Source organism: Sebastes umbrosus, chromosome 4 (assembly GCF_015220745.1).
Source record: "Sebastes umbrosus isolate fSebUmb1 chromosome 4, fSebUmb1.pri, whole genome shotgun sequence".
Taxonomy (NCBI): domain Eukaryota; kingdom Metazoa; phylum Chordata; class Actinopteri; order Perciformes; family Sebastidae; genus Sebastes; species Sebastes umbrosus.
Window position 1 is genome coordinate 38569531 of NC_051272.1, and position 19857 is coordinate 38589387.

The window sequence follows — 19857 nt, forward strand, 5'->3', positions numbered from 1 at the left end:
CGGCATCTCCCTCACCGGCAAAACAAGGCTTGTCATCATTGAAGGCCATCTCAATGCAGGGAGATATCGGGATGAGATTCTGCAGCTAGTGGCGATCCCATATCTCCACAATCTGGGACCTAACTTCATCCTCCAAGATGACAACGCTCACCCCACAGAGCCAGGGTTATCACAGACTACCTCCACAATGTGGGAGTTAAGAGAATGGAACGGCCTGCCAAGAGTCCACACCTCAACCCAATTCAACACTTGTAGGATCAGCTTGGGCGTGCTGTACGTGTTAGAGTGACCAACACAACCACGCTGGCTGACCTGCAACGAATCCTGGTTGAGGAATGGAACGCCATCCCACAGCAACGTGTGACCAGGTTGGTGACCAGCATGAGGAGGAGGTGCCAGGCTGTTGTGGCTGTGTATGGATCTTCCACCGCTACTGAGGCTCCTGACGGTGGATTCAATCAATCAATATGTCTTGTTTGTTCCTCGTTACTGATAGAGAGTTCAATCATCCAATCCACCAAACAACTCAAAACAAGAGTCAACACCAACAGGAGAATACACTGTTTACCATCGGCAGAGCATTTTGGCAAATTTTTCTTGGGCGCTCCCCACATAATCAGCTGTGCTGCTCATCCCACAAATGTATGATCCTTACAAGTTGGACATCATTGCAGAGGTAAATAAACAGGCTTTCCAACCATGTAAAATACAATGACCATTAGCATTGTAACAACAGAGAAATAATCCACCAAACACAAGTTTCCAAACTTTGTTTATCCAGTTTATATATATACATATGTAGATGCTGTATTATTTGGATCGTACGTCAAGGTCACTGCCATGGTGGGAAGGTCAGGACTGAGCTGCTGTTTTTCTGGATAAAAAGCACTACAGTGTTTCTCAACCAACTTCATTGAGTCGTTTTTTTATTCAAGCGTTTATAATCTATGAGGAGTACTGTAGGCTGGATCCCCCCCACAAAAAAAACTTTTGGTGAAAAACAGTTCAGTAAAGTTACGTTACTGCCTCCAGTTCATGGATCACCGGAGAATTTTTCACATCATCAATATTACAGTATTAAAGCTGCAGTAGGTAGAAATGGAGAAAATATTATTAAAACCAGTTATTTTTATGAAACGGTCGCTATATCCTGACAGTAGTACATGAGACAGGTAATCTGAAAAAAATCATGTGTCTCTGTGTCCTCCGGTGTCCTCCGGTGTCCTCCGGTGATCCTAACGGCATCTACAAGATACCCGCTCTTTGGAGCGTCTAGCAGCGATTATAGCCTAGTATCAAAATGTTAAGTAACTGGAGACAAAACTGTCTTTTTCTACTCCTCATAGATCATAAATCCTTGAATATAAAAACAACTCATTGAAATCGGTTGAGAAATGTAGACGTTCTAATGCTTTTTATCCAGTATCGCAGCAACAGGCTGAAGGGGCCAGTGTGGTATCTACGAGAAATACATCTACTGTATGTGTGTAACAATAAGGGGAATCTATTGGCAGAAATTGAATATAATAAGTATGTTTTCTTTAGTGTATATCACCTGAAAATAAGAATGGTTGTGTTTTCGTTAGCTTACAATGAACCGTTTATATCTACATAAGGAGCAGGTCCTCTCCACAGAGTCCTCCATGTTTCTACAGTAGCCCAGAACAGACAAACCAAACTCTGTTAACTTGTCCTGCTTGGGTCGAAGTTGATAACATTACTCGTTCCTGTCGCCGCCGCTCTCTCTCTCTTGCTTCACCGATCAGCCATAACATTAGGTCAGCGTGGGCACCCTGACCGGTCCCCATACGCATCAAACTGCTCCTCACTGTGTGTTCTGACACCTTTCTATCAGAACCAGCATTAACTCTTTCAGCAGTTTGAGCTCCAGTAGCTCTTCTATTGGATCGGACAACACGGGCCCGCCTTCGCTCCCCACGTGCATCAATGAGCCTCGGGTCTGACCCTGTCGCCGGTTCTCCTTCCTTGGACCACTTTTGGTAGGTCCTGACCACTGCAGACCGGGAACATCCCACAAGAGCTGCAGTTCTGGAGATGCTCTGACCCGGTTGTCTAGACAGCACTATCTGGTCCTTGTCAAAGTCCCTCACATCTTTACGCTGGACCATTTATTCTGCTTCTAACACAAAGTTCAAAGTTCAAAATGTTCACTGGCTGTCTAATATATCCCCCCCACTGTCAGGTGCCATGGTAACCAGATAATCCATGTTATTCACTTCACTTGTCAGTGGTCTGAATGTTATGGCTGACCGGTGTATACTATAGAACTAAAGGTTGTGGTTGTTATCTGTAGAGAGTGAGACCTGTTCATGGCTTTGTTCCTTGTAGGTTAGATGATGTTCCACTGAAAGGCCTGAAGTTTCTGTCCCAGTCCACCGACTCGCTCCATCAGGGGAGCAAAGTCAATGCCTCGACTGAGTCACTCACCGATGAAGGTACCGTCCACTCACATGCACACACAACACACACACACACACACACACACATTGTGAAAACAAGTAGAAGAACTGGTATTTCTGTGTGTCTGACACATGGACTGTATATGTAGATGGGCAACGTGTCTCCACTTCCTCCCACTGTACTAAAATGAAGCCAAAATATCCCCAATCTGTCCTGGCTGCTCGATCAGTTCTGCGCATGTACAGGCATGGGTACCCAGTAGGGGTGTAGGAAAATATCAGAAAAATCGAATATTGCAATATTATGTTTTGTGATACAGTATTGATTCTCAAAAACATTGAATCCATTTTTAATTAGTAGTTAACATGCAACGATTAACTCACCAATACTTATATGCAGAGAGATGCTCCCTCTCAAAGTAGAGCTATTATGTTGGATTTTACAGCGACTTTGATAAATACAGATTCAGTAAACGTTTTTTACTCAGACTTTATGCATGTGGTGGTGTGTTCTTTATAGTATGAAAGCTTTCCTAAAAATAGATTAATTAACCCCCTGAGACCGACTTTACTGTCTTTCAGAGGCTGTAGCAGGTTCAGTTCTAGAGCTACAGTGAAGCTACAGACGTCTTCTGAAACTAGAAAACATCATACTAGCTTCTCGGGAAGGAGGCTAAATCGTAATTGTATTCATGTGTGATGATGTTAGTCCCCATAGGAGCCATTTCATTGACCTCCATGTATAAAATGACCAGTGGTGACCTCTAGGAGAATCACAGCCTCATGAAACTTTACAGCCACAAACTAGAGACCTAGAGCATTCAGAGGATGGATGGATCAAACTAGAGACCTAGAGCATTCAGAGGATGGATGGATCAGACTAGAGACCTAGAGCATTCAGAGGATGGATGGATCAAACTAGAGACCTAGAGCATTCAGAGGATGGATGGATCAAACTAGAGACCTAGAGCATTCAGAGGATGGATGGATCAGACTAGAGACCTAGAGCATTCAGAGGATGGATGGATCAAACTAGAGACCTAGAGCATTCAGAGGATGGATGGCTTGCCTAGCTACATTGACAATGAGGGGGTTTCTGAGCAGTTTACACAACACAAGTTCTCGCCATCCAATCACAGAAAAATGCAGAAATCTCCAAATGTCAAAAGTTTTTGATCCCAAATCACAGCATGTCTTTTTCTATGGTGTTCCTCAAGGTCTTGGTGTCTTAATGTGGTATTATGGAGGGATTATTGATCATTTTTATTAATTCTCCAGTGGTAAAAAATGGTTAAATTTAGCACCAAATCTGTGTAACAAATGGTTTCAACCAATGAAACTGCTGCAACAACTTATGAAACATAACAGAGCATGGAGATGACCATCAGATACTGCTATCATCATGTTCTAAACCCTTATACACTTTTATAATTGATTTTAATTAATCAATTCATGTTTATTTCTGATTTATGACTAGAACAACTAGACACACAGTCCTGAGCTGCATCAGACTTATCTATCACACTGTTTTATTATTAATAATAATCATAATAATCATAATAATAATATTAATAATAATAATAATAATAATAACATTACACGAAAACACCCCACAGGAGAATACAGCAGATAACCACATGTTCCCATTCATTTTATAATAGACTTTTGTGTTGTAATAAGTAAATGTGTAAAATATAGCCATCCGTCAACAGGGAAACAAAGTGTCTGTCTACGAGACGGTCTCATGAGACAGCGGCTACTGTGAGCGTGCAACAACTATGATATAATATCTAATGTTTTATTACACAGACTCGTGATTCGTGTTTCAGAAACGTCATCCGCCTGTCTGATATGAACACACACGATGATGCGACAACGCTGGCTAACCAGTAGAGATGGTGCTAAGCTACCTAGCGACAGCAGTCAGTGACTGTATGAACCGTAGACTCCATATAAAGATCTTTATTTACAGATCTTTATGTTTGAAACAGACAATCATGGTTATGGAAAGTTAAAGTTACATGTCCTTTCCACTTTTCTACTCTTCGTACAATTCCAGAGTCTCCGGCTCTGCGACTGCTTCACTCAGAGCAGCTGTCAATCATGATTTCTCACCCCCTTTTTATAGCATCAAATAACTCCTTATAACCAAACTTCTCACAAAAAGAAGACTTGAACAAACATCAGCGTTATCAGAACTACCTAAAATGACAGAAACCATCTTTGGGAAAAATGTATTTGACGTGTAATTTGACTTTTTAGTTTGGTTCATGTCCCATCTGCTAACATGGAGGAGGCGGGGCTTATGAGCTATACTGCAGCCAGCCATCAGGGGGCCATCCAGATGTTTTGGCTTCACTTTTGGGGAGCTGTCATGTCGTCCATCTTTATATACAGGCTATTGGTGCCTTTAAATGAAACTGGTGAGCTCGTGTTTACAACACCAGAAGTCGTGTACACGATATGCTCGGCGTTCAAGTGGTTAAGTGGTGAGAACACCGCTGCTAAGCAACAGCAATATTAACGTTACTGTCGGCGTCTAGAAGCCACAGAGGCTCACAATTTAGCAAGCAAGCAAGTTGGTAACATATGGCAGGAAATGCAAAGATATGATGACAGAGGAGAAAGATGAGGCCGTTGGGAATATCAACACTTTCCTCAGACATATTATAGAATTACAAAGAAAAACAATATACCACTAAAACTACAATATATTAACTTATTATGCACCGAAAAATGAACTTCCATAACTTCCACCATTACTGTCAACATGAAAAAAAACGTCACAAGTCGTGAACTCGGAAATTTCAGAAACTTTCAGAAACTTTCCACTTCCGAGGTCGTGAATACGACATGAGAGGGGCGTTCATGTGGGCCCAACTCGTAAACACGGTAAACACAACCCCATCTGAAGGCACTGTATGTTCTGACACAGCTGATCAACAGAAAATTGTGTCTCTGATGTTGCCCTTCTGATTCTTCTCTCTGTCTTTGTGTGTGTGTGTGTCTGTGTGTGTGTGTGTGTGTGTGTGTGTCTGTGTGTGTGTGTGTGTGTGTGTGTGTGTGTGTGTGTGTGTGTGTGCGTGTGCGTGTGCGAAGGTACTGAGATGATGGACAGTCAGCTGATGGGAGAGTTTGAGTGTGACATGAAAGACCTGGAAGCTGATTCTTGGAGCGGCACAATGGACAAGAAGTTCTTGAAAATGTTGAAGAAAGATGAAATCAAGAAACAAGACGTCATCTACGGTACGATATGTTACAACTGCTTTTGGAAGGAAGATAAACGGTCCGTGTAAATACATGTGGAGATAAGAGTCCTGTCGCTCCACAGAGTTGTACCAGACGGAGTTCCACCATGTGAGGACACTGAAGATCATGTCTGAAGTGTACTACAAAGGCCTTCAGAAGGAGCTGCAGCTCGACACTCACACTCTGGACAAGGTGATGAATGTGCTGAGGAGTGGTTTCACCTATGGACATACTGTACATACAAGCAATACTATTAAGAAAACCATTATTAAAATACGCACATTAAGGACTAGTCTATTGATCATTTTCTGTAGATTTTCCCTGTTTTGGACGACCTGTTGGACACGCACACACATCTCCTCACCCTGCTCCTGGAGAGAAAGAGAGCGTCATCAACTGGAGGACAAAACAACAGCAGCTTCCTCATCTGCAGCATCGGGGACGTCCTGCTCAGCCAGGTGAGCCTGAAGGAGAAGATGAAACATAATAGACTCTTGTGATAAGTTTAGACATAAAGGTTTTAAGGATTTATGAGTTTGTTTGACTCCCAGAGCGATCAGAAGGTAGAGAGACCGTTTCATTGGAGCACTCTGCTGTTAATTGTACCTGCATTATTTTTAAAATGTTGTTCTTCTCTTCTTATTGAAAATGACTGAAGAGATCAATAATTGGTCGTCTGTCTGTCTAGTTTTTACGGTGTGTCCTTCACCGTCGGCTCTAGTCTGCCCGTGTCTGAGGCTTTTCAGCAGATTCAGCATGTTGATTGGCTCTGATTGGCTGTTCAGCTTAAACCAATCAGTGCACGAGAAGAGAAAGGGCCTCAAAGGCCCAGACACACCAAGCCGTCATCAGAGAACTAGCGGTGATGAAGGACGACTGTTGCATAGCCTCACGTTACCTTTGTCTTGGCCGACAAGTTGCCCTTGAGAACACCGCAAAGACGACAGCTGACGGCCAGTCAGCACGTACGTTCTGCTCCTGGTGAGAGGAAATAACTCTCCACACCAGCAGGAGGCGGTAGTCTGTATTCATCATTCAAAAAGAGGAAGAGTGAGGACGGAGGATATACAAGCCGTTGTTATGATACGTACGTGAAACAAAGCGGCGTCTGTTGACCATTTTCACACCACTCTCACTCACCGCTGAGCTTCATTCCAGATGTTCATGTTGCTGTGAAGATATCTGTGTGTTGGAATGATCAGATGAGATGAAGATGAACAATGAGAAGAGTCTTCTGTGTGTCCTCTTGACTTTACTCATTGGCTTGTTTTCCTCACTTCTGTTTCTCTTCTCGTGCACTGATTGGTTTAATCTGAACAGCCAATCAGAGTGATTTCTCTCACCGACGGGCGCCACCACTGATTCAACATGCTGAATCGGCCAAAAAAACTCAGACAGGGGCAGACTAGAGCCGACGGTGAAGGACACACCGTGAAAACTAGACAGACGCTCACTGACGGCCCCAAACTGGCTGATGGCCAACCGTCGCCCTGGTGTGAAGTTTCGAGCAGTGATACCCGTCCACCATTTTCTAATTCACTAGAAAATAATTTGATATGCAACTTTTTTGTACTATGAATTCAATTAGGTGCCATAAAAAAAGCATCAAAATAGAGTAATAGAGCTCGTTTATAAAAGATGAAGGGCCTCCGTCGGGGTCCAGGGATCACATTAAGTGCTAAGCGAACCTTTTGCACGGCGCTACTGCATACAACCGCATTTACAACTAAAATACAGTTGCAGCTATTTAATGCAGTAAAATATGAGATTTATTAATATTTTGATTTATTCATATAGGCCAAGTGTCAATCATAGTGCCAAGTTATTAATAAGTTAAGTTAATAAGTCAGTTTAGAATTAAATTTTTCCTTCCTCTTGTTTCAATGTTTCAATTACATGTAATCACATATGGTACAATTCCAGTCAACTGTAATGCCGCCAGTTTCTTGAATTTGTGCATTGAAAAGAGTTTAAATAGAATAGCTTTAGTAAATATATATTGTTTTTAAACTCAGTTTTCAGACTGCAGTGCTGATCGTATGAAGAAGGTTTATGGGAAGTTCTGCAGTCGCCACAACGAAGCTGTCAATCTGTATAAAGACCTGCACGCCAAAGATAAGCGCTTCCAGGCTTTCATCAAGGTCGGCGCTCATCTCACACCAGCTCCTTTCTATATACAGTTTATATATATATATATACAGTATATATAAATGATATACAGTATGTAACTGTGCTGTGGTTCATCCACATGGTGTGTGACTCTGTCTTTGTGTTTGTGCAGAGAACAATGAGCAGCAGCATTGTGCGGAGGCTCAGTATCCCAGAGTGCATTTTGTTGGTCACACAGAGGATCACCAAGTATCCCGTCCTCATCCAGAGGATACTACAGCACACTAAAGGTACGGACCGAGACACGTCCTGTTACCAGTCCCTCAAAGGAACAGGGTTTCAGTGTTCCCGTGGACGACATTGAATTGTTTATTTGGAATCAATGTAAAAACTGCGCAGTGACTGAAGATGGTAATGATGCTATAATTCATGTTACACAGTTAGATTATGAAAAGGACAAATCAAACATCTGTGTAAGCATTGTGAACTCTGTTATTAGTGATTACCCACAGAGAACATGGAACTGCCTACTTGAAGGACCAGTGTGTAACATTTAGGGGGATCTATTGGCAGAACTGGAATACAATATTAATAAGTATGTTTTCTTTAGTGTATAATCATCTAATAATAAGATGTTTCTACAGTAGCCCAGAACAGACAAACCAAACTCTGTTAACTTTTCCTGCTCGGGACGGAGTCGATAACGTTACTTGCTCCCCTCGCCGCCGCTCTCTCTCTCTCTTGCTTCACAGCTCACTTCCCACATACACACACACTCTGAGCACTCTACTCTTAAAACAACTGGGTGCAGAGAGGGACATTCCCGTTTTCACGTCAGTCACCATAGCAACCCTAAGCCGGGACTTTTAGTCCTTGGAACTACTTTTCATGGAACTAAAAGGTTCCTTCGGCCCACTGTTGTCTGCGTTTCCACCGCGGTCTAAAGACCTACAGAGATTAGGTAAATCAGTCTGCTGACGTATGAAAAAGCAACATGACATGTGATGAGGGCTGCTGGTCACATCAGTAAACTCACTCTGCAGCCTGCAGCTCAGTGTGTCGCCTGTTTACTCTAAAATACATACTGGAAAAAAAACATTTACTGCTGCATATATCTACTGCTGCATATATCTACTGATGTATATATCTACTGCTGTATATATATCTGCTGCTGTATATATATCTACTGCTGCATATATCTACTGCTGCATATATCTACTGATGTATATATCTACTGCTGTATATATATCTGCTGCTGTATATATATCTACTGCTGCATATATCTACTGCTGCATATATCTACTGCTGTATATATATACACTGCTGTATATATCTACTGCTGCATATATCTACTGCTGCATATATCTACTGCTGTATATATCTACTGCTGTATATATATACACTGCTGTATATATCTACTGCTGCATATATCTACTGCTGTATATATCTACTGCTGTATGTATCTACTGCTGCATGTATCTACTGCTGTATGTATCTACTGCTGTATATATCTACTGCTGTATATATCTACTGCTGCATATATCTACTGCTGCATATATCTACTGCTGTATATATCTACTGCCGTATATATCTACTGCTGCATATATCTACTGCTGCATATATCTACTGCTGTATATATCTACTGCTGTATGTATCTACTGCTGCATGTATCTACTGCTGTATGTATCTACTGCTGCATGTATCTACTGCTGTATATATCTACTGCTGCATATATCTACTGCTGCATATATCTACTGCTGTATATATCTACTGCCGTATATATCTACTGCTGCATATATCTACTGCTGTATGTATCTACTGCTGCATGTATCTACTGCTGCATGTATCTACTGCTGTATATATCTACTGCTGCATATATCTACTGCTGTATATATATCTACTGCTGTATATATCTACTGCTGTATATATCTACTGCTGCACGTTGGATGTAATGAATGAAATGAAACTAAGAGCGTCTGTCTCCTCAGTAAATCATCTGTTGAGAGTTTGATGGTTATTTATTTGTGATTTTTAACGTTAACGCAGAGAAAACAACAGAAAATAACTTATTTCTCTCATTCACAGCACCGCCGCGCTACGTCTCTCTCTCTCTTCTACCATTACCGCTCGACCTCCAGATCTCTCTCTCTTTTTCTCTCTATCTTTTTTTAATGAGTCAGGAAGCCGACAGCAGAGCCTGACTTTACTTTTAATGTTATCATACACAGAGAAATGTCCTCCTCTCGTCCTAAAATGGTCCTAAACCGATACTAGAGTACTTCCTTGTTGATGAATGAAGCGGTACAGTTGAAGCAGCGGCGCTGTGTGTCTGTTTCACCAATCAGCGACCGTCATCCCTGCAAACTCCACCCCGAAAGTTCCAGTACTTTCAGAAAGTACTACCCCCCCCAACCAGGGGCTTTTTGGGGGGTAAAATGTCCCCGGAACTTAATTTAGACCCTGGTCCCTGCGGGCGAAACACAAAGAGTTCCTCAAAAGGTTCTTAGTTCTGGAGGAAGGTTCCTGCGGTTGAAACGGGGCTCTACTCACTTGGCACACGGGAGAAGATGTAATCTGCAACCTCACCACTAGATAGCGCACCGACACACTGTTCCTTTAATAGTTCAGTGTATGATAAATGGACCATACTGACCCCTAGGGTCATAGTACAGTACAGGAGATGTGTTGGATGTGTTTAATGTGGTGCTTCTCTGCTCTAACAGACTCTGATGAAGACCACGGCTGTGTGCGTGAAGCTCTGCGCTGTGTGAAGGAGCTGATCGCGGCTGTGGACAGTAAAGTCAACGAGCAGGAGAAGAAACACAGACTGAGAGAGGTCTACAGGTACACCAGTCTGACTAAAACTACACACTGTATGTATCAGCTCCTAGATCAGCAGATGGGAAGGATTTAGCTCGTCAAGGAAGTTCAGACTATGACGGTAAAATATACAGAATGGAATGTACAGATTAAAATACTGTTCTGGGGGTCTGACATCCTCCCCAACAAAAATACTGCACACATCAAGTCCAGTGGTAGCTGATGAGGATCATGTGATATGATAAAAATGCCAGAACAGCTACTAAATTGGCCTGTAACTATCTGATTTTCTTTTCCTCCTGTCTACTGCTGAGTAGTTCTAAGATTTCTACGAACCTTTCAGACAATAGAAACAAAGGGTTCTGTATTATAATAATGAGACAGACAATCATTTTTTTCTAAAATACCTGCACAGTCAAATGTCCAATTAAGCAAAAGGGCATTCAGGAGAGTGCAGATCTCTGCCAGATGTGTCTGCAGTGACCACTGCTGTAATGTTTGATTGAATGAATACCGGCTCCGTGCAGGCTCACGTCTCAGCTGCTTCTCACGGCGGAACCACGACCTGAAGCATTTATTTAAAACTGTTTGTAACTTCTTACACGTATAAATCATTGCTGGACGGTGTCCCATGCGCGCTCACGTGTGGCTACGCTGTTCAGACTCAGACTCCAACACAAACTACAGTGAAGCACCAAAACCTCGTGGTTGTATCTAGTGAAGCCCATCTGTTAAACAGTGTTGGCCGCGGTGGGAGGACGCGGGGGAGACCGTAGCTTTGGTCTCCAGGACCGGAGTCTCTGCTGTACTCTGCTCCTCTGCCTGCCTGCACTCAGCTCGCTCCACCTCACGTGCATGCGCGCACACTCCACACTGCAGAAGAGTTAGTTTAGCTCTGAGAATATCTAGTGAATGTACAGTGGACGTTTGTGTAGAAATAACTGCTGCAGCTCCTCCAGACCAACAGAGGTTTCCCGTGTCTTGTGAAGAAACGTTATCGTCTCCGACCAAAACTCCGGTGTCTCCCCTGTTCCCTCCAGCCGCGGTCGGGAGGCTGAGGCAGGAAAAGCCAACACTAGGATCAGCATTGATTCATGGAGAGACCTTCGTCTGGTCAGCTAACATTACTGCCAAGCAGCTGAAATATAGAGTGATATTGTGCTTTTAGCTGACGCGTGTCGCCTCACTGTTTTGACGGATGCTCGCTCACATTCAGGTAGCGCGTGCACACGGGCGAGCGCGAGCAACAGGACACTAACTTTCGTTGACTTAACGGCCGCAGGTGTCGCTGTTACAACCAATTTCTGATTTTTACAAACAGTCCCTTTAAGCTTCAAGTCTATATTTTCGACAATACATGTGTTAATCAGTAGGATACCTCCGGGTCTGAGAAGTGAAGCCAAAGCTGAAGTACCTAAACGTGCATTCTGTCTACCAGCCAGCAGGGGGCGACTCCTCTGTTTGTATAGAAGTCGATGAGAAAATGATCCTACTTCTCTCTTGATTTATTACCTCAGTAAACATTGTAAACATGAGTTTAGACCATAAAGCAGGGGATGCTTTAGGGCGGGGCTACCTTGTGATTGACAGGTCGCTACCACGGCGTTGTCCGGTCTGGGAGTTGTCCGTATTTTCTTCTAGTTAATTAGAACCTTTTTGGTCGCTTAAAAGTATCTTATTCAGCGTTCGGCTGTGCTTAGCTCCTCCCTCTCTGTCACTTCTGGTTGCAAAAAAACAACATGGCGACGGCCAAAATGCTGAACTCAAGACTTCAACACTGCAGTCCACAAACCAACACAAAATGTCACGGTGACTACTTGCACTTCTTATATACAGTCTGTGGTTGTGTCAGAAAACAATGAATGTCTGTCTGTCCACGGCTAATCTCGCATACAGCTGGACCCATCAGCCTAATATTAGATTCTATCATTTCTTGTGCTCATTAATGAGTGTTTGCTGAAGGACCTCAGGTGGTTGCAGTGAGTCACATGTTTTGAAAACATATTTTATTGCTAACATCTTTTATTGACTGTCTTATACCGTCCATTGACTGCTGACTCCTCACTATTGTCAACCAGCCGGTTGGGGCTGCGAGCGTCACACAGCGAACTGACTAACTGAGCTAATTTAATGGTCTGCCTCCAAAGAACGAGAGACGCTCAGCTGCTGCACAGCGGGCAGAGAGAGAGACAGTGGGGGGGAACAGCATGTAGAGACGGTATTCCACGACTCCAAAAATCACCAACTCTGGTTTGGTCAAAATAAACCCTTAATCCACAGTTACGGCGTGGACACACATCCAACGTCAGACGTGTGTCTCTTTTATAGAATAGAGGTAACCAAGACGAATTTGAATGAAGTGGGTTTTACGATGAGTGAACAAGGCAGTTAACCCTGTCTTAGTTTGGTGGATGAGAGAAACTTGTATTCAGAAGCTGTACGGGTGTATTTTTCTGTTTAATAAGGAGAATACTGTAGGTGTAAGAATATTTCCTCGACAGAGCCAGAGACCGCACACTCTGCTCAGCCTAGGTTATATATATTTATTCAGTGCCTTTTTATTGAGCATCAACCTTTACATTTACACTATAGACTGTATATAAGAAGTGGATGTAGTCACCGTGACGCCACCCATTCATTTGTGGACTGCCACTTTGAAGCATCGAGTTCAGCATTTTGGCCGTCGCCATGTTGTTTTTTTGCAATCAGAAGTGACAGAGAGGGAGGAGCTAAGCACAACCGAACGCTGAGTACGACGTTTTCAGGCGACCAAAAAGGTTCTAATTAACTTTGATGAAGTGAAAACACACTGTGAAAGGGTTAAAGTTATAAGAAGAAAATACAGTCAACTCCCAGACCGGACAACACCGTGGTAGCGACCTGTCAATCAGCAGGTAGCCCCGCCCTAAAGCATCCCCTGCTTTATGGTCTATCTGACTCTAAATGGGACCATCATTTACTAAATGAACATCATGCTGTATTGAAGAAGACTTGAAACTAGAGATTGAGACCATAAACTCATGTTTACAATGTTTACTGAGGGAATAAGTCAAGAGCGAAAGAGGCTCATTTTCTCATAGACTTCTATATAAACAGAGGAGTCGCCCCCTGTTGGATATTAGAAAGAATGCAAGTTTAAGGCACTTCCACAGTGGCTTACTTCTCAGACCTGGAGGTAGCCCACCGGTCACATTATAAGAACAAGAGTTCCCAGAGTGAATCAGGTGGATCAGCTGGAACCTCTCAGTCCAAATCGTGTTTCACCGATGCACCTCTTTGTAATTCAGTGTGGACAAGAGATACGTGCCTGAAAGGTAAACATGGATTATGTTTTCTGTGCTCTCCAGTCGCACCGACAGTAAGTCCATCATGAGGATGAAAGGTGGTCAGATGTTTGCTAAAGAGGACCTGATCAGAGGGAGGAAGATGCTGCATGACGGAGCGCTGCAGCTGAAGAACTCTGCTGGACGACTCAAAGGTACAACATGTTTGCGGTCTTCGTACATCTTTGAACACACGCATTCGTTGCTTTGTTCTGAAGGGAGAAAACGAAGACAAGTTGTGAACCAGTGTCTTCAGGATGTTACAATCATCTTTGTTTCTTTGTGTTCCAGATGTCCAGGCCATGCTCCTGTCTGACGTGTTGGTCTTTCTTCAGGAAAAAGACCAGAAATATGTCTTTGCCTCATTGGTAAGTAGCATGCTGCAAAATATATATTTCATTTAGATATACAGTATCTACTCATTCCATCCATGTATATATACTATATACAGTGTACAGTATATAGTATATATTCCCACAAAGATTGAGTCTGATGTGGAACTCTTTATCTTCAGGACCAGCGCTCTACAGTCATCTCTTTACAGAATCTGATAGTCCGAGAAGTGGCCAATGAGGAGCGAGGTCAGGCTTCTTCTTTGCTTTCAATCCATTTCTTAAATTTTAAATTGTTCAGTTGTTCAGGCTGGATTTTCAGACAGTATGATACCAACACACCTGTGATTGTATTGATATGAATCAGTGAATGGGGTAAATGGAAACTGATTGATGTGATGTGTCCTGCAGGTCTCTTTCTGATCACAGCTGGTATAGAGAGACCAGAGATGGTGGAGGTGTTGGCCAGCAGCAAGGAGGAGCGCAACACATGGAGGGCCATTATACAGGACGCCATGCACTGCATGTGAGGACACACACACACGCACACACACACACACATTATGTTGTTATTGTTATTGTGCCAAATGACATCAGACTTCTTTTATTGGAAGAACCAAACACCACCTGAGTTCTATTCAGTACTTAGCTGTTCTGTGTAAACTACATCTCCAAACACTGTTCTGTTAGGATAAAGGCCCACTCTGTATGATGACGTGTTCATCACTGTTAATGTTCAGTGGGACTGAAGTGATTAGCTCTCCAGTACAGAAGAGTATAAGGGCCAGGCATGCGGGAAAAACATGAAGAGGCAGATTTTGTTTTTGATTTTGCATTTCAAGAATAAAGTCAAAATATCGAGAATAAGGTCAAACTTTCAGTATTAGCATAAGGATAAAGTTGAAATGTTGAGAATAAAGTCAAAATGAAATGAGACAATCGGGGGACAACACCAGTGTCCCGTGGCACTCCTCTCTCTAACTCTCACTCATGTTTCCACCGTTGTCTTCCAGCAACAAGTCACTTGACCCAATAACAAACAGAAAGCAAAAGGTCTACAGCGCTCTCCTTCAGTACTGGACCAATTTCATAAATTGTTGTCCCCATTAGTCACTTAGACACAAAAACTTGTGAAATAAGGTTCAGGTTGAAAAATACCACTGTGGACTGAAATGTGTCATATGTGCAAAGAACAAACCGAAGTGGACAGAAAGCTTCACAGTCCTGTGAACTGGTCCAAGATGAAGAGTCCGATTATCCCAGCAGACACTGCTCGGACATGATGCACTGAAGCAATTTGAAAGTTGTGTTTTTCAAAGAGGTCTTTGTTTGGACGGCGAATAAAACTCGTTGGATAATATTTGAACGTCACACTGAGGGTGTTTTTGTGTGTCGACAGGGAGAAAGACGAGGACGAGGGAGTTCCCAGTGAGACCGAAGAAGACAGGAGGCAGCAGGAGAACAGAGCGAAGGAGATCCGAGGTGACCACCCACCCATATTGTATTCTATTGTATTCTATTCTATTGTTAGATGATAGATTTTTTACACGGTTACACGGTAACATTAATGTCCTTCATGCTTTCATTCGTGTTTTTTTCCAGAGCTTCTACGAAGGAAAGATGAGCAGATCATCTCTTTATTGGAGGAGAAGGTCCACATCTTCAGAGACCTGGGTGACTGTAATCCCGCCCCTGATGATAGAAATCCACCAGTCAGGGAGCGGATGTTATTCATGGCCACACCTGATGATGTCACAAAGGGGGAGCCAATCATAAAGGATGCCCTGAGGGAAGGTGAGCAGGGTTCTGAGTAGGGCTGTCGCAATAAACGCAATATTACAATGCTGCACTACTGCCGAGCTAACCGCAGGGGATGACAAGCAACCGCCACAACCGCTACGTTCACATTTTTTCTTTTTTGAATTCTTTGCAATGAGAGCGGCGCGTATTTACACTCTGCTACAAACGTCAGCAGCGTGATGAGTTGCTGAGCGTCTATTCTGAGCTGAGCTCTGCGCGTTTGATGTTTTTTTATGGTTGCAGAGAGTAGAAAAGATTTGGGTAAAACGCTGCACTCGTCACCGTCACTTTTTACCCAGCTGTCCAATCCCAATGGAGGAGGGGCGGGACAAATACCACAAAGACCAACCGTCACATCCTACATGTAGGAACAACAGTGGAGGAGACATGAATACACAGACCTGCAGGTCCATCCTCCCTCCCTACGCTCTTCAGCCTCCCTTCATCCAGAGCATGTACTCTACCTGTACCGACATTTTTACTTCATCATAGCAACCAGATGCAACCAAAGCGTCTCATCTGTAAATACGCTGCTCCTCTTTGTCCTTCTGTGTTCTGCATTTAACAATAAACAATCATCGTCATTTATAAAGCAACCATATACCTAATAATAGCCTAACAATAAGCATATTTATTTAGCACTAAAATCAGGATTAAAAAAAAGAGGCAATAATATCGCATATCACGCTGTTGAGCCGATCATTATCAGCGAAGGGGAAATTCCTTCACCGCGACATTCCTAGTTCTGAGGTCATATCCTGTCGTCTTTTGTCCCAGAGACGAAATGTTAATACTGTGTGTATAATCTGTTCCATGTCTCTCCAGTGGAGACCCTGCATGGTTTAGTCAACAGTGGTGTTGGTGGAGCAGGCTGCAGCGCTCCAGTTGGCCTGACAGGGGGCAGTGTGGGACCGGTCTGTCTGCCCAGGAGAGCTGAAACATTTGGAGGCTTCGACAGTCATCAGATGAGCAGCAGCAAGAGTAAGACACATACTCTCACATGTAGGTTACTAAAAACCTCTATAAAAGAAGAAGGCTCTTGGCTTTTGATCAGCAGTTAGGTAAATACCATTCTATGTTGTTGCTCCGCCTGACAGCAGATGTACTCCAGTCAGTTCTGAGTCAGCGCTGATGTACCTTGTTTCCTTTGAGGAATGATTTTATCTTAACAGCATGACGGCAGGTTTATCCCACATTATGGCTGATGATCACCTGCTGTGACAAAAACCTTCTAAACTCAATCCTTCCACTTGTCTCTTCATCTCTGTCCTCAGATGGAGAGAAGGAAGAGGGGGATGAATCGCTGGACCTCCGCAGGACTGAGTCAGACAGTGTGTTGAAGAAGGTGTGTGTGTGTGTGTGTGTGTGTGTTGTCTATATATGCATCTCCATAATGCATTATTTACGGATGGATTTTGTTCCCAGGCCTGTTTTTAAAAATGAATGTCAGTGTCACTGGATGTACCCGATAAACAAAGAAGAAGTGGATGAAAAGGTTTCAGAGCCAGTGGCTGATCCCTGCAGCTCACATCAGTGAGATATCTGGTTTACTGTGGAACCCACACACTCACAATTGGCCTCACTCAGGACAGAACCTGCCAAAATCAAAAATAAGTGAAGAAAGAAAGAAATGACTCGATAAATGAATAAATATGTCATTAAATGTAGCAGAAACAATATGAAAAATAAATGTAGGCATTAATTAATTGATTTATTTTTTAATTTGCTTTTTATTTATTTATCTTTCTATTGATTCCCTTATTTATTTACTCTTCTGTTTAATTTCCCTTTTATTTATTGATGTATTTATTTGTATTAATTTTTAAATTGATTTATTTATTTTTGCATTCATTTTTAATTTATTTTAAATAAAGAAGAAAATGAAAACAGAAATATCACTTTATGTCACACTTGATCAATTAATTAATGGCTACATTTAATTTTAATATTATTTTTGCTACATTTAATGACATATTTATTTATCGAGTCACTTATTAACTTATTCATTTATTTTTGTTTTTGGCAGGTTCTATTCTCTGCATGGAAAAGTCGGATTCATGACACAAGGGCACCAGCCAAATTTGTTCTTACCACCATGCGTATGTTAATGAATCAGAATCATTCCAGACTGACAGGCAGTCAGCATACTGCCATGCCCCCATTTCTCTATATAAGGAAATGAAAAAGCAAAAGAATTTCACGACTGAACATTGGCTACGCATGCGCAGTTTCATGGCTCTAGAAATTGGTGTGAGTAGCCGATCATTATAGGGCAAGTCAATAAAAACAATGAAAAACAAAACTGTTACATTTCAATATGGACACTCCCATATACTCTTGTAAGCTGATTGTAAGTTAGGACAGGACTGGGACAGTTCTTATTAGGGGCGTCACCATTTCCATTCTAAATCAGAAATCCATCGGGAATAGCTTCAGATTTCCACCATCCAAATCAAAAACAGGTTCTGCAATTAGTTTTTTTTTCTCCGGCCCAACAACACTTCAAACACTACACAGCGTATCTAACCAGTAGTCTACGGCTCAAAGACGACACAGCGTATCTTACCGGTAGTCTACGGCTCAAAGACGACACAGCGTATCTTACCGGTAGTCTATGGCTCAAAGACAACACAGCGTATCTTACCGGTAGTCTATGGCTCAAAGACAACACAGCGTATCTTACCGGTAGTCTACGGCTCAAAGACGACACAGCGTATCGGTAGTCTACGGCTCAAAGACGACACAGCGTATCTTACCGGTAGTCTATGGCTCAAAGACGACACAGCGTATCTTACCGGTAGTCTACGGCTCAAAGACGACACAGCGTATCTAACCGGTAGTCTACGGCTCAAAGACGACACAGCGTATCTTACCGGTAGTCTATGGCTCAAAGACGACACAGCGTATCTTACCGGTAGTCCACGGCTCAAAGACGACACAGCGTTTCTAACCGGTAGTCTACGGCTCAAAGACGACACAGCGTATCTTACCGGTAGTCTACGGCTCAAAGACGACACAGCGTATCTTACCGTTAGTCTACGGCTAAAAGACGACACAGCGTATCTAACCGGTAGTCTACGGCTCAAAGACGACAGCGTATCTAACCGGTAGTCTACGGCTCAAAGACGACACAGCGTATCTAACCGGTAGTCTACGGCTCAAAGACGACAGCGTATCTAACCGGTAGTCTACGGCTCAAAGACGACACAGCGTATCTAACCGGTAGTCTACGGCTCAAAGACGACAGCGTATCTAACCGGTAGTCTACGGCTCAAAGACGACACAGCGTATCTAACCGGTAGTCTACGGCTCAAAGACGACACAGCGTATATAACCGGTAGTCTACGGCTCAAAGACGACACAGCGTATCTTACCGGTAGTCTACGGCTCAAAGACGACACAGCGTATCTAACCGGTAGTCTACGGCTCAAAGACGACACAGCGTATCTAACCGGTAGTCTACAAAGAGGACACAGTCTACAGCTCAAAGACGACACAGCGTAACATGAGTGTGTTAGCATGCTGATATTCGCCTTTAGCTCAAAGCACCGCTGTGTCTAAATGCAGCCTCATAGAGCTGCTAGCATGGCTGTAGAAACCAAAGTATCACAACTCACTGCTGTTCTCAGTCCATACACGCTCTCTGCTAGCATTATATTACAGTATGGCTTTGTGCTATTAAATGTTAATATGAAGTGTGTGTGTGTGTGTGTGTGTGTGTGTGTGTGTGTGTGTGTGTGTGTGTGTGTGTGTGTGTGTGTGCGTGCGTGCGTGCGTGCGTGCGTGCGTGCGTGCGTGCGTGCG

The 19857-nt window shown here is 43.0% G+C and overlaps 1 protein-coding gene across 5 annotated transcripts in view; it reads left to right on the top strand.

Moving 5' to 3' along the window:
- Positions 1-19857, top strand: part of LOC119486221 (A-kinase anchor protein 13-like) — a 163319-nt gene that overhangs the window by 134268 nt on the left and 9194 nt on the right. For all 5 annotated transcript variants that reach the window (XM_037766151.1, XM_037766154.1, XM_037766152.1 and 2 more), the window contains 15 exons: positions 2350-2456; positions 5520-5666; positions 5752-5861; positions 5984-6127; positions 7685-7810; positions 7951-8068; positions 10502-10622; positions 13946-14076; positions 14213-14289; positions 14436-14502; positions 14665-14779; positions 15653-15735; positions 15856-16047; positions 16879-17034; positions 17328-17398. In XM_037766151.1, the coding sequence (XP_037622079.1) occupies positions 2350-2456; positions 5520-5666; positions 5752-5861; positions 5984-6127; positions 7685-7810; positions 7951-8068; positions 10502-10622; positions 13946-14076; positions 14213-14289; positions 14436-14502; positions 14665-14779; positions 15653-15735; positions 15856-16047; positions 16879-17034; positions 17328-17398 (1765 nt within the window). The remainder of the gene's footprint in view (positions 1-2349; positions 2457-5519; positions 5667-5751; positions 5862-5983; positions 6128-7684; positions 7811-7950; positions 8069-10501; positions 10623-13945; positions 14077-14212; positions 14290-14435; positions 14503-14664; positions 14780-15652; positions 15736-15855; positions 16048-16878; positions 17035-17327; positions 17399-19857) is intronic.